General features: G+C 31.0%; 1 protein-coding gene across 1 annotated transcript; it reads left to right on the plus strand.

The window, feature by feature from the left end:
• The first annotated feature begins 394 nt into the window (after positions 1 to 394).
• On the plus strand, positions 395 to 14,372 carry LOC143241995 (histone lysine acetyltransferase CREBBP-like). The gene is made up of 7 exons (XM_076485338.1): positions 395 to 494; positions 1,418 to 2,221; positions 4,046 to 4,163; positions 4,556 to 4,703; positions 4,859 to 5,016; positions 12,982 to 13,062; positions 14,294 to 14,372. The coding sequence occupies exons 2-7, from the start codon at positions 1,786 to 1,788 to the stop codon at positions 14,370 to 14,372; spliced, it is 1,020 nt and encodes a 339-aa protein (XP_076341453.1). The 5' UTR covers positions 395 to 494; positions 1,418 to 1,785.
• Positions 14,373 to 14,604: the final 232 nt, after the last annotated feature.

Genomic DNA, 14,604 nt, shown 5'->3' on the forward strand with positions numbered 1-14,604 from the left:
ACTGAACTGTTGTGAGAATATAATTATTACATAAATAATGAGTAAAATATCCTTAATACTGAACTGTTGTGAGAATATTATTTTGCATAAGTAATGAGTAAAATATCCTTAATACTGGAATGTTGTTAGAATATTATTAGTTCTTAAATCATGTTTGGATCATGACACATTATTTATTAAGTTAAACTTCACTTGTACTGCTTCCGTGAAGTCCAGATTAATTCTAAGGTGAATGGATATTCAAGACATAACTAGTAATGTAGTCATGGTGAAATTAATGTTAGTAAGGTATCGTAATGTACACTTTGGTTGTATGTAATGTTATAATCTGATTGATGGTATGTATAATATGTATATCACATGGTATGTTGTAGTTAGTTTTGTAAATTTGTGTATTTTAGCTGGTGCCACCTCAACACCAGGAAAACCAACTTATAGGACAGTCTGGTCAGATAGAGATAACATCACCTGTTTATGGCAATCTCAGATCTCCAGTAAGTGTAAAACTTGACAGTTTTAGATATGTTACTGTGTGAACGGAAAGCTCATTACCTTAACAGTCTTTAGTGAAAAAGTTTCACAGATATGGCTCGATCCATACAACATTAGAAAATGTTTGGCCATGCTTTATTAATTTTTCATGTTAATTTACTTGCACGTGAAGTTATCTAAAATATATATCATTATAGCATCCAGTGACTTCCCATGTTTAAAGCTTATATTAAACGCGTGTAAACAGTAGTATTCAACACAGTTGAATTCTAAGATTACTGGTTGAACCTGTGGAAATTCCTTCTACTTTTAAATACATTTTCAGAAACTGTTTTGTTCCAGATTTCTTTGTATCTTATAATGCAGTTGGTTTCAGACTTCTGTGTGTACAAAACTACAATCTATACAGCAGTCATCCTTGTATATTAGTTCTGGGATTCATGATTTAACTGATTTGATTGCTATCTGGGTATCTTAACATAAAAAAACTGAAAATTATTCTGTATGATACAGTATGTGAACACTGATGGTATAAAACCTTGTTGGTATTATGAAGGTTAATAAAATCTTAATATACTAATTACTTAGTTTTGTTTAAGTGTTTTTGTTCAAAATTTTTAATGAAGTTCTTGCCTGGATAATAGAATATTAAACATTCTGTTTGTAAAGTAACATGAATGATTTTTTTAGTGAATGACATTGTAAAAGGTGATTCAAGTAGTAAACTACAACAATAGTTTTATATGTTTGTATTTGGAAGATGGAAAAGTGATTAGCTGCTTGTTGTTTTAACTTTTCAGAATAGTGAATGTCTTTTTACCTGAATTGCAGTTATGATTGTATTCTTAATAACTGGAAAGTTTTTGTGACCGTCTGGCCAGTAAGTATGATGTAATTTTTACCGCATTTATGTTTATTTTTCTAGACCAGTAGGTTACACATCCAGGAACCCCCACAAGGTAGTCAGATATCGGGCAAGCACCTGCCAGGTTTGTCCCCTCAGATGTTACCCTCTTCTCCATCTCATACTCAACCCATTCCTCAATCATCAACTCCCCAGCCCCAGTCAAACCAAACTCCTATCCAGCAGCCCCCGAGAGCAGCCTCGGTACCAGGAACAACAAGAAGCCGCCCATCTACTCCTCAGAGTTTCCAGAAACAGCTGCAACATCTTCAAGAGAATCAACAAAAACAACACCAACCACAGCAGATCGCTCTCCGCTTTCTCAAGTTTCAACTCCTCAAGGATTGTCTGTTACTGGTAACTCCGAGGGAGTAGCTTCTAAAAAAGACATGATGTGCACCGTGACTTGTTCTAGCACAACAATACAAAGTATATCTAAGATGGACTCACCCTCCATTACCAGTGTCCCAGCCTTAAGTCTCCAAGTAACCACTCCTGCTAGTTTAGAAATCAAAATGGAAGTAGACACCACTGAGATCAAAGAGGGGAAAGCTGAGATAAAACAGGATTCTAAGACTCCACAATGTGAGAAAGGTATGAAAGTTGAAACAAAGCAAGAGCCTGCGGATGATAGTTCTACTGCAGGATATGTTAAGTCTGAATGTTTTACAACCAGAAAAGAAGGACCCGTTTCTGTAAAAGTAGAGTTGTCAACTCCTGCGGCCAGTACAAATGATGGAGAACTGCCAACTTTGGCCAGCGATGTCAAACCAGATGTCTCAGAAGCTGCTCAACCACCCCCCAAACCAAAACCTAACAAAAAAGGTAAGTTTTCATATAAAAGAAGGACAGTACTTGAAGTTCCGCTCTGCTGAACTTGATTATTTGGAGCTATTACGGGTGAATGAAGGCCATCATAAAAAGAAATATTGTTTGTTTATAATATATTTTATTGTAAGACACTGCTTTTCAATGGTAATCTAATTGAAAGGTAAACAAGGTTACTTACTGGTTTTGTGAAAAGATTTGTAAAACACAGCTTTATAATAAAATACAATGGTAATAACATTATTGTATTAAATTTTGAGTGAAACCCTGTAGAAGGTTGTGGTATGTGCAGTTTAACCCTGTAGAAGGTTGAGTGAAACCCTCTAGAAGGTTGTGGTATGTGTAATTTAACCCATCTACATTGGAAAGATATAATGATAATTTAGTTACAAACTTGTGCATGGAGATATGTAACTTACCATGAAAGACATTGGTTATACTAATAAAATTGAACACCAGAAGTTAGTAATTGACTGAAAAAATGTTTGTTTTAACACGCTACTTCCAGTTATTTCTTCTAGAAAGCAAATAATAATCTGGTGTAGAATAATATAAACAAACAATAGTGTTTGTTTACAATGTTGAAGTATTTATTAAACATAATTTGTATTATGTGGATTTAGTGTTTAGAGACTTTGGTATCATCTTTACTTTGTATGTAGACATCTGTTTATCATTTGAAAATTGATTGTATTTGATATTTCTTGGTTGTTGTATTTAGGTATATAGACACTATTTGGACATTGAATTTAGGTAAATTGATACTTCTTGGACTTAGTATTTAGGTATATGGACATCATTTGGACATTGGATGATATTAAAAAACACATAGGTTCAAGAAGTCCCAATTTACTCCTGAGAAGAAAAGTACTTCTTTCAAAAGCACTCTGGTTATAGGATTTTTATTTATTTCTATTTTGGACAGTGTATTTAGGTATATATACTGTTTATTTTAGCCATGCTCTTTTAATGTAAGAAGATAAGGCTTTATAGTACTCAGTCAAGTTATTTTGTAAGGATATGTTATTTTTGTATATTTCTTTTTTATATTGGGTTGAGGAATAATTCGTGAGCATTTTTTCAAGTTAAAAAAATATATTCATAAATGAAACGCTTTCAAAAATATTTCATGTCATTTGGTAGATAATTTTTGCTCTAATAGATGGTGTGTTTGATTTTCATATGTCTTTAATTTTTGCTTTCATTTTCAGCTCATTAAATGGAATGTCAAGTGGACAAAATCGAGCATTTTCGACACCATCTGCTTTTCGCATTTAATTTCTTGCAATTTCGTTTAAAACAGTGCATACTATATACCTAGGTATTACATGAAATAAAGTATCATAATAAATGTTTTGGGTGTAATGTGCTCATGCATTGAAGTATTGTATAGTCTTGCATGTAATGCTTGAATGAAATTATTTAAAAACGCTCACGAATTATTCCTCAACCTAATATATATATGTAGCAATATTTAATAATTCTATACATATGGATATTTAAGATAATAAAAATATATTGATACCAGAGTTTATTACTAATATTCTATAATTAGAACATGAACATGATTCTCAGAAATTTATACATTTCTTTCTTGTGTAAGTGGTGGCTTTTGTTCTTGTAATTAAAATTAATAAGTCAATTGTTTTCTGTTTGGTTGACAAGGTTACTGTATGAATGTTTCTAATGTAAGTAATTCAGAATAACTTGAGATGTTGATATCTTCATTTGTATAAAATTGCACATTATATATCTTAGTATGAATTAACCAAGTTGTTTGGTTGTTGTTAAACTGCTACTTACAGTTTCATTTTGTTCCAGTTTTCAAGCCTGATGAATTACGCCAAGCACTGATGCCTACGCTAGAGAAGTTGTACAGACAAGATCCTGAGTCATTACCTTTCAGACAACCAGTTGACCCACAGCTACTGCAGATCCCGTAAGTGTTGTTTGTGTTCTTTAATTTGGTATTTCTGTTTATCTGTGTTTTATACATTAGACAGCCTTTTGATTCTGTAATGGAATTTGTCAGAATCTCTTGAGAACGTTCCTGTTTATCTCAGATATTCAAAGGCTTTTTTAGCATTGATGCTTTACTCTAATAGAAGTGTGAAACTATATATTTTAATTAAGTCATTATAGTGTGTGATAATGTTACTGTTATCAAGTTTACGTTGTTTACAGATCAGAAATGTGTATTCTTATGATAATGCCATCAAAAATATTTACATCTTGCTTAATTAGCTGAGTGTAATTCTTTGTGTGTGTGCTTATATTTATGAATATGCTTATTAATGTGTTTGTGCAGGATTACTTTGACATAATTCGAAGCCAATGGATTTATCGACTATTAAACGAAAAGCTAGATACTGGACAGTACCAAGATCCATGGCAGTATGTGGATGACTTATGGTTGATGTTTGATAATGCCTGGTTGTATAATAGGAAAACATCCCGTGTTTATAGATATTGTACAAAGGTATATTTGTATGTTTGATTTTGTTTTAATTTTTTGAAAACATTTTTGTTTGTGGGATAGTGTTATTCACTTGAAATGAGATTTATGCTATGCATAATGCTGCCATAAACTAACATGGAATAATTAAAACATACTTTATATTTTGTTTCATGCAGCTTGCAGAAGTTTTTGAGCAAGAAATAGACCCAGTCATGCAATCTCTTGGTTACTGTTGTGGAAGAAAGTATGTTTTTCAGCCCCAAGTCTTGTGTTGCTATGGCAAGCAACTTTGTACCATACCAAGGGATGCAAAATACTGGAGTTATCAAAACAGGTTAGTAACTTTGATTAGTTTCGTTGAAACTGATTAGTTTGCATAACAGTGCATCAGTTAGTAACTTTGATTAGTTTCATTGTAGCTGATTAGTTTGTTTAACAGTGCATCAGTTAGTAACTTTGATCAGTTTCATTACAGCTGATTAGTTTGTTTAACAGTGCATCAGTAAGTAATTTTGATTAGTTTCATTGTAGCTGATTAGTTTGTTTAATAATGCATCAGTAAGTAACTTTTCATTGTAGCTGATTAGTTTGTTTAACAGTGCATCAGTTAGTAACTTTTCATTGTAGCTGATTAGTTTGTTTAACAGTGCATCAGTAAGTAACTTTTCATTGTAGCTGATTAGTTTGTTTAACAGTGCATCAGTTAGTAACTTTTCATTGTAGCTGATTAGTTTGTTTAACAGTGCATCAGTTAGTAACTTTGATTAGTTTCATTGTAGCTGATTAGTTTGTTTAACAGTGCATCAGTAAGTAACTTTTCATTGTAGCTGATTAGTTTGTTTAACAGTGCATCAGTAAGTAACTTTTCATTGTAGCTGATTAGTTTGTTTAACAGTGCATCAGTTAGTAACTTTTCATTGTAGCTGATTAGTTTGTTTAACAGTGCATCAGTAAGTAACTTTTCATTGTAGCTGATTAGTTTGTTTAACAGTGCATCAGTAAGTAACTTTTCATTGTAGCTGATTAGTTTGTTTAATATCAGTAAGTAACTTTTCATTGTAGCTGATTAGTTTGTTTAACTGCATCAGTAAGTAACTTTTCATTGTAGCTGATTAGTTTGTTTAACAGTGCATCAGTAAGTAACTTTTCATTGTAGCTGATTAGTTTGTTTAACAGTGCATCAGTAAGTAACTTTTCATTGTAGCTGATTAGTTTGTTTAACAGTGCATCAGTAAGTAACTTTTCATTGTAGCTGATTAGTTTGTTTAACAGTGCATCAGTAAGTAACTTTTCATTGTAGCTGATTAGTTTGTTTAACAGTGCATCAGTAAGTAACTTTTCATTGTAGCTGATTAGTTTGTTTAACAGTGCATCAGTAAGTAACTTTCATTGTAGCTGATTAGTTTGTTTAACAGTGCATCAGTAAGTAACTTTTCATTGTAGCTGATTAGTTTGTTTAACAGTGCATCAGTAAGTAACTTTTCATTGTAGCTGATTAGTTTGTTTAACAGTGCATCAGTAAGTAACTTTTCATTGTAGCTGATTAGTTTGTTTAACAGTGCATCAGTAAGTAACTTTTCATTGTAGCTGATTAGTTTGTTTAACAGTGCATCAGTAAGTAACTTTTCATTGTAGCTGATTAGTTTGTTTAACAGTGCATCAGTAAGTAACTTTTCATTGTAGCTGATTAGTTTGTTTAACAGTGCATCAGTAAGTAACTTTCATTGTAGCTGATTAGTTTGTTTAACAGTGCATCAGTAAGTAACTTTTCATTGTAGCTGATTAGTTTGTTTAACAGTGCATCAGTAAGTAACTTTTCATTGTAGCTGATTAGTTTGTTTAACAGTGCATCAGTAAGTAACTTTTCATTGTAGCTGATTAGTTTGTTTAACAGTGCATCAGTAAGTAACTTTTCATTGTAGCTGATTAGTTTGTTTAACAGTGCATCAGTAAGTAACTTTTCATTGTAGCTGATTAGTTTGTTTAACAGTGCATCAGTAAGTAACTTTTCATTGTAGCTGATTAGTTTGTTTAACAGTGCATCAGTAAGTAACTTTTCATTGTAGCTGATTAGTTTGTTTAACAGTGCATCAGTAAGTAACTTTTCATTGTAGCTGATTAGTTTGTTTAACAGTGCATCAGTAAGTAACTTTTCATTGTAGCTGATTAGTTTGTTTAACAGTGCATCAGTAAGTAACTTTTCATTGTAGCTGATTAGTTTGTTTAACAGTGCATCAGTAAGTAACTTTTCATTGTAGCTGATTAGTTTGTTTAACAGTGCATCAGTAAGTAACTTTTCATTGTAGCTGATTAGTTTGTTTAACAGTGCATCAGTAAGTAACTTTTCATTGTAGCTGATTAGTTTGTTTAACAGTGCATCAGTAAGTAACTTTTCATTGTAGCTGATTAGTTTGTTTAACAGTGCATCAGTAAGTAACTTTTCATTGTAGCTGATTAGTTTGTTTAACAGTGCATCAGTAAGTAACTTTTCATTGTAGCTGATTAGTTTGTTTAACAGTGCATCAGTAAGTAACTTTTCATTGTAGCTGATTAGTTTGTTTAACAGTGCATCAGTAAGTAACTTTTCATTGTAGCTGATTAGTTTGTTTAACAGTGCATCAGTAAGTAACTTTTCATTGTAGCTGATTAGTTTGTTTAACAGTGCATCAGTAAGTAACTTTTCATTGTAGCTGATTAGTTTGTTTAACAGTGCATCAGTAAGTAACTTTTCATTGTAGCTGATTAGTTTGTTTAACAGTGCATCAGTAAGTAACTTTTCATTGTAGCTGATTAGTTTGTTTAACAGTGCATCAGTAAGTAACTTTTCATTGTAGCTGATTAGTTTGTTTAACAGTGCATCAGTAAGTAACTTTTCATTGTAGCTGATTAGTTTGTTTAACAGTGCATCAGTAAGTAACTTTTCATTGTAGCTGATTAGTTTGTTTAACAGTGCATCAGTAAGTAACTTTTCATTGTAGCTGATTAGTTTGTTTAACAGTGCATCAGTAAGTAACTTTTCATTGTAGCTGATTAGTTTGTTTAACAGTGCATCAGTAAGTAACTTTTCATTGTAGCTGATTAGTTTGTTTAACAGTGCATCAGTAAGTAACTTTTCATTGTAGCTGATTAGTTTGTTTAACAGTGCATCAGTAAGTAACTTTTCATTGTAGCTGATTAGTTTGTTTAACAGTGCATCAGTAAGTAACTTTTCATTGTAGCTGATTAGTTTGTTTAACAGTGCATCAGTAAGTAACTTTTCATTGTAGCTGATTAGTTTGTTTAACAGTGCATCAGTAAGTAACTTTTCATTGTAGCTGATTAGTTTGTTTAACAGTGCATCAGTAAGTAACTTTTCATTGTAGCTGATTAGTTTGTTTAACAGTGCATCAGTAAGTAACTTTTCATTGTAGCTGATTAGTTTGTTTAACAGTGCATCAGTAAGTAACTTTTCATTGTAGCTGATTAGTTTGTTTAACAGTGCATCAGTAAGTAACTTTTCATTGTAGCTGATTAGTTTGTTTAACAGTGCATCAGTAAGTAACTTTTCATTGTAGCTGATTAGTTTGTTTAACAACATCAGTAAGTAACTTTTCATTGTAGCTGATTAGTTTGTTTAACAGTGCATCAGTAAGTAACTTTTCATTGTAGCTGATTAGTTTGTTTAACAGTGCATCAGTAAGTAACTTTTCATTGTAGCTGATTAGTTTGTTTAACAGTGCATCAGTAAGTAACTTTTCATTGTAGCTGATTAGTTTGTTTAACAGTGCATCAGTAAGTAACTTTTCATTGTAGCTGATTAGTTTGTTTAACAGTGCATCAGTAAGTAACTTTTCATTGTAGCTGATTAGTTTGTTTAACAATGCATCAGTAAGTAACTTTTCATTGTAGCTGATTAGTTTGTTTAACAGTGCATCAGTAAGTAACTTTTCATTGTAGCTGATTAGTTTGTTTAACAGTGCATCAGTAAGTAACTTTTCATTGTAGCTGATTAGTTTGTTTAACAGTGCATCAGTAAGTAACTTTTCATTGTAGCTGATTAGTTTGTTTAATAGTGCATCAGTAAGTAACTTTTCATTGTAGCTGATTAGTTTGTTTAACAGTGCATCAGTAAGTAACTTTTCATTGTAGCTGATTAGTTTGTTTAATAATGCATCAGTAAGTAACTTTTCATTGTAGCTGATTAGTTTGTTTAACAGTGCATCAGTAAGTAACTTTTCATTGTAGCTGATTAGTTTGTTTAACAGTGCATCAGTAAGTAACTTTTCATTGTAGCTGATTAGTTTGTTTAACAGTGCATCAGTAAGTAACTTTTCATTGTAGCTGATTAGTTTGTTTAACAGTGCATCAGTGCATCAGTAAGTAACTTTTCATTGTAGCTGATTAGTTTGTTTAACAGTGCATCAGTAAGTAACTTTTCATTGTAGCTGATTAGTTTGTTTAACAGTGCATCAGTAAGTAACTTTTCATTGTAGCTGATTAGTTTGTTTAACAGTGCATCAGTAAGTAACTTTTCATTGTAGCTGATTAGTTTGTTTAACAGTGCATCAGTAAGTAACTTTTCATTGTAGCTGATTAGTTTGTTTAACAGTGCATCAGTAAGTAACTTTTCATTGTAGCTGATTAGTTTGTTTAACAGTGCATCAGTAGTAACTTTTCATTGTAGCTGATTAGTTTGTTTAATAATGCATCAGTAAGTAACTTTTCATTGTAGCTGATTAGTTTGTTTAACAGTGCATCAGTAAGTAACTTTTCATTGTAGCTGATTAGTTTGTTTAACAGTGCATCAGTAAGTAACTTTTCATTGTAGCTGATTAGTTTGTTTAACAGTGCATCAGTAAGTAACTTTTCATTGTAGCTGATTAGTTTGTTTAACAGTGCATCAGTAAGTAACTTTTCATTGTAGCTGATTAGTTTGTTTAACAGTGCATCAGTAAGTAACTTTTCATTGTAGCTGATTAGTTTGTTTAACAGTGCATCAGTAAGTAACTTTTCATTGTAGCTGATTAGTTTGTTTAACAGTGCATCAGTAAGTAACTTTTCATTGTAGCTGATTAGTTTGTTTAACAGTGCATCAGTAAGTAACTTTTCATTGTAGCTGATTAGTTTGTTTAACAGTGCATCAGTAAGTAACTTTTCATTGTAGCTGATTAGTTTGTTTAACAGTGCATCAGTAAGTAACTTTTCATTGTAGCTGATTAGTTTGTTTAACAGTGCATCAGTAAGTAACTTTTCATTGTAGCTGATTAGTTTGTTTAACAGTGCATCAGTAAGTAACTTTTCATTGTAGCTGATTAGTTTGTTTAACAGTGCATCAGTAAGTAACTTTTCATTGTAGCTGATTAGTTTGTTTAACAGTGCATCAGTAAGTAACTTTTCATTGTAGCTGATTAGTTTGTTTAACAGTGCATCAGTAAGTAACTTTTCATTGTAGCTGATTAGTTTGTTTAACAGTGCATCAGTAAGTAACTTTTCATTGTAGCTGATTAGTTTGTTTAACAGTGCATCAGTAAGTAACTTTTCATTGTAGCTGATTAGTTTGTTTAACAGTGCATCAGTAAGTAACTTTTCATTGTAGCTGATTAGTTTGTTTAACAGTGCATCAGTAAGTAACTTTTCATTGTAGCTGATTAGTTTGTTTAACAGTGCATCAGTAAGTAACTTTTCATTGTAGCTGATTAGTTTGTTTAACAGTGCATCAGTAAGTAACTTTTCATTGTAGCTGATTAGTTTGTTTAACAGTGCATCAGTAAGTAACTTTTCATTGTAGCTGATTAGTTTGTTTAACAGTGCATCAGTAAGTAACTTTTCATTGTAGCTGATTAGTTTGTTTAACAGTGCATCAGTAAGTAACTTTTCATTGTAGCTGATTAGTTTGTTTAACAGTGCATCAGTAAGTAACTTTTCATTGTAGCTGATTAGTTTGTTTAACAGTGCATCAGTAAGTAACTTTTCATTGTAGCTGATTAGTTTGTTTAACAGTGCATCAGTAAGTAACTTTTCATTGTAGCTGATTAGTTTGTTTAACAGTGCATCAGTAAGTAACTTTTCATTGTAGCTGATTAGTTTGTTTAATAATGCATCAGTAAGTAACTTTTCATTGTAGCTGATTAGTTTGTTTAACAGTGCATCAGTAAGTAACTTTTCATTGTAGCTGATTAGTTTGTTTAACAGTGCATCAGTAAGTAACTTTTCATTGTAGCTGATTAGTTTGTTTAACAGTGCATCAGTAAGTAACTTTTCATTGTAGCTGATTAGTTTGTTTAACAGTGCATCAGTTAGTAACTTTTCATTGTAGCTGATTAGTTTGTTTAACAGTGCATCAGTAAGTAACTTTTCATTGTAGCTGATTAGTTTGTTTAACAGTGCATCAGTAAGTAACTTTTCATTGTAGCTGATTAGTTTGTTTAATAATGCATCAGTAAGTAACTTTTCATTGTAGCTGATTAGTTTGTTTAACAGTGCATCAGTAAGTAACTTTTCATTGTAGCTGATTAGTTTGTTTAACAGTGCATCAGTTAGTAACTTTTCATTGTAGCTGATTAGTTTGTTTAACAGTGCATCAGTAAGTAACTTTTCATTGTAGCTGATTAGTTTGTTTAATAATGCATCAGTAAGTAACTTTTCATTGTAGCTGATTAGTTTGTTTAACAGTGCATCAGTTAGTAACTTTTCATTGTAGCTGATTAGTTTGTTTAACAGTGCATCAGTAAGTAACTTTTCATTGTAGCTGATTAGTTTGTTTAACAGTGCATCAGTAAGTAACTTTTCATTGTAGCTGATTAGTTTGTTTAATAATGCATCAGTAAGTAACTTTTCATTGTAGCTGATTAGTTTGTTTAACAGTGCATCAGTAAGTAACTTTTCATTGTAGCTGATTAGTTTGTTTAATAATGCATCAGTAAGTAACTTTTCATTGTAGCTGATTAGTTTGTTTAACAGTGCATCAGTTAGTAACTTTTCATTGTAGCTGATTAGTTTGTTTAACAGTGCATCAGTTAGTAACTTTCATTGTAGCTGATTAGTTTGTTTAACAGTGCATCAGTTAGTAACTTTTCATTGTAGCTGATTAGTTTGTTTAACAGTGCATCAGTAAGTAACTTTTCATTGTAGCTGATTAGTTTGTTTAATGATGCATCAGTAAGTAACTTTTCATTGTAGCTGATTAGTTTGTTTAATAATGCATCAGTAAGTAACTTTCATTGTAGCTGATTAGTTTGTTTAACAGTGCATCAGTAAGTAACTTTTCATTGTAGCTGATTAGTTTGTTTAATAATGCATCAGTAAGTAACTTTTCATTGTAGCTGATTAGTTTGTTTAACAGTGCATCAGTTAGTAACTTTTCATTGTAGCTGATTAGTTTGTTTAACAGTGCATCAGTTAGTAACTTTGATTAGTTTCATTGTAGCTGATTAGTTTGTTTAATAATGCATCAGTTATGAAGTAATTGATTTTAGTTTCATGCACAATGAGTTTTACTCTGGTAAAACCTATTATTATTTTCAACTTAAAATGTTATTGATAGAAAAGGAAACATCATGTTCAGTATAATTGTTATTGATAGAAAAGGAAACATCATGTTCAGTATAATTGTTATTGATAGAAAAGGAAACATCATGTTCAGTAAACATCATGTTCAGTAAACATCATGTTCAGTATAATTGTTATTGATAGAAAAGGAAACATCATGTTCAGTATAATTGTTATTGATAGAAAAGGAAACATCATGTTCAGTATAATTGTTATTGATAGAAAAGGAAACATCATGTTCAGTATAATTGTTATTGATAGAAAAGGAAACATCATGTTCAGTATAATTGTTATTGATAGAAAAGGAAACATCATGTTCAGTATAATTGTTATTGATAGAAAAGGAAACATCATGTTCAGTATAATTGTTATTGATAGAAAAGGAAACATCATGTTCAGTATAATTGTTATTGATAGAAAAGGAAACATCATGTTCAGTATAATTGTTATTGATAGAAAAGGAAACATCATGTTCAGTATAATTGTTATTGATAGAAAAGGAAACATCATGTTCAGTATAATTGTTTGTTTTTGTAGTGTGAGAAGAGAGAGAATTTTTATTACATTTTGTAAGAAACCATCTGATATTTACCAAGCCTCAAAGTTAAATAGAATTTGGTTTTGAATAATGTAAAAGTTTATTTTTTTATTCTGTTTGGTGAAAATTGTAGCACGCTTTTGCAATGATGATAGTTTATTAATTGTAAAATGATATTTTGGAGTTAAAGCCTGTGCCAGGTAACTGATGTCATATGTGCATTCCTTAAAACAGGTATACCTACTGTCAGAGATGTTTTGCTGAGATTCAAGGTGACACTGTAACACTAGGAGATGATCCAACAGCCCCTCAAACGTAAGTTTTTTATGTTTAGGATAGTGATTTCCAACATTATAAAAGTTATAAAATAGTTATAGTACAGTTATAAAATAACTGTACAAGGAGTGATCATTTCATGTTATAAAATAACTGTACAAGGAGTGATCATTTCATGTTATAAAATAACTGTACAAGGAGTGATCATTTCATGTTATAAAATAACTGTACAAGGGGTGATCATTTCATGTTATAAAATAACTACAAGGAGTGATCATTACGTTATAACTGTACAAGGGTGGTCATTACATGTTATAAAATAACTGTACAAGGGGTGATCATTTCATGTTATAAAATAACTGTACAAGGAGTGATCATTTCATGTTATAAAATAACTGTACAAGGAGTGATCATTTCATGTTATAAAATAACTGTACAAGGAGTGATCATTTCATGTTATAAAATAACTACAAGGAGTGATCATTACGCTATAACTGTACAAGGGGTGGTCATTACATGTTATAAAATAACTGTACAAGGGTGATCATTTCATGTTATAAAATAACTGTACAAGGAGTGATCATTTCATGTTATAAAATAACTACAAGGAGTGATCATTACGCTATAACTGTACAAGGGGTGGTCATTACATGTTATAAAATAACTGTACAAGGGGTGATCATTTCATGTTATAAAATAACTGTACAAGGGGTGATCATTTCATGTTATAAAATAACTGTACAAGGAGTGATCATTTCATGTTATAAAATAACTACAAGGAGTGATCATTACGTTATAACTGTACAAGGGTGGTCATTACATGTTATAAAATAACTGTACAAGGGGTGATCATTTCATGTTATAAAATAACTGTACAAGGAGTGATCATTTCATGTTATAAAATAACTGTACAAGGAGTGATCATTACATGTTATAAAAATAACTGTACAAGGAGTGATCATTTCATGTTATAAAATAACTGTACAAGGAGTGATCATTACATGTTATAAAATAACTGTACAAGGAGTGATCATTAGATGTTATAAAATAACTGTACAAGGAGTGATCATTACATGTTATAAAATAACTGTTTATTTACATTGTACAGGCTTGTGTTGATGTGAGAATTTGTCATATTGGACTAATTTTACCAAACATTTAATTATCAGCCAACCTCAGTTCTGTGGTATAAGAAGTGAGAAAGAACAAAGAATAGTTTTTATGTACATTACAAACCTTCAGATTTATTTATAACATTCATTTATTTTAGTACAATTCCCAAGGATCAGTTTGAAGAATTGAAAAATGATCACCTGGAACTTGAACCGCACGTACTACCATATCTCTGATTAAAAATCCTAAATAACTAATAAGGTTATGATCTTTTATCTGTTGGGCCTATTTATACTTTTTTTGAGTTGCATCTTTACAGCCTCTGTTTTTAATTCTATTGGTCAGTATCTGTACAATATTCTAAATTAGTAATTCTATTTGTCAGTATCTGTACAATATTCTAAATTAGTAATTCTATTTGTCAGTATCTGTACAATATTCTAAATTAGTAATTCTATTTGTCAGTAT

This window comes from Tachypleus tridentatus, unplaced genomic scaffold (assembly GCF_004210375.1).
Source record: "Tachypleus tridentatus isolate NWPU-2018 unplaced genomic scaffold, ASM421037v1 Hic_cluster_1, whole genome shotgun sequence".
Lineage (NCBI taxonomy): Eukaryota > Metazoa > Arthropoda > Merostomata > Xiphosura > Limulidae > Tachypleus > Tachypleus tridentatus.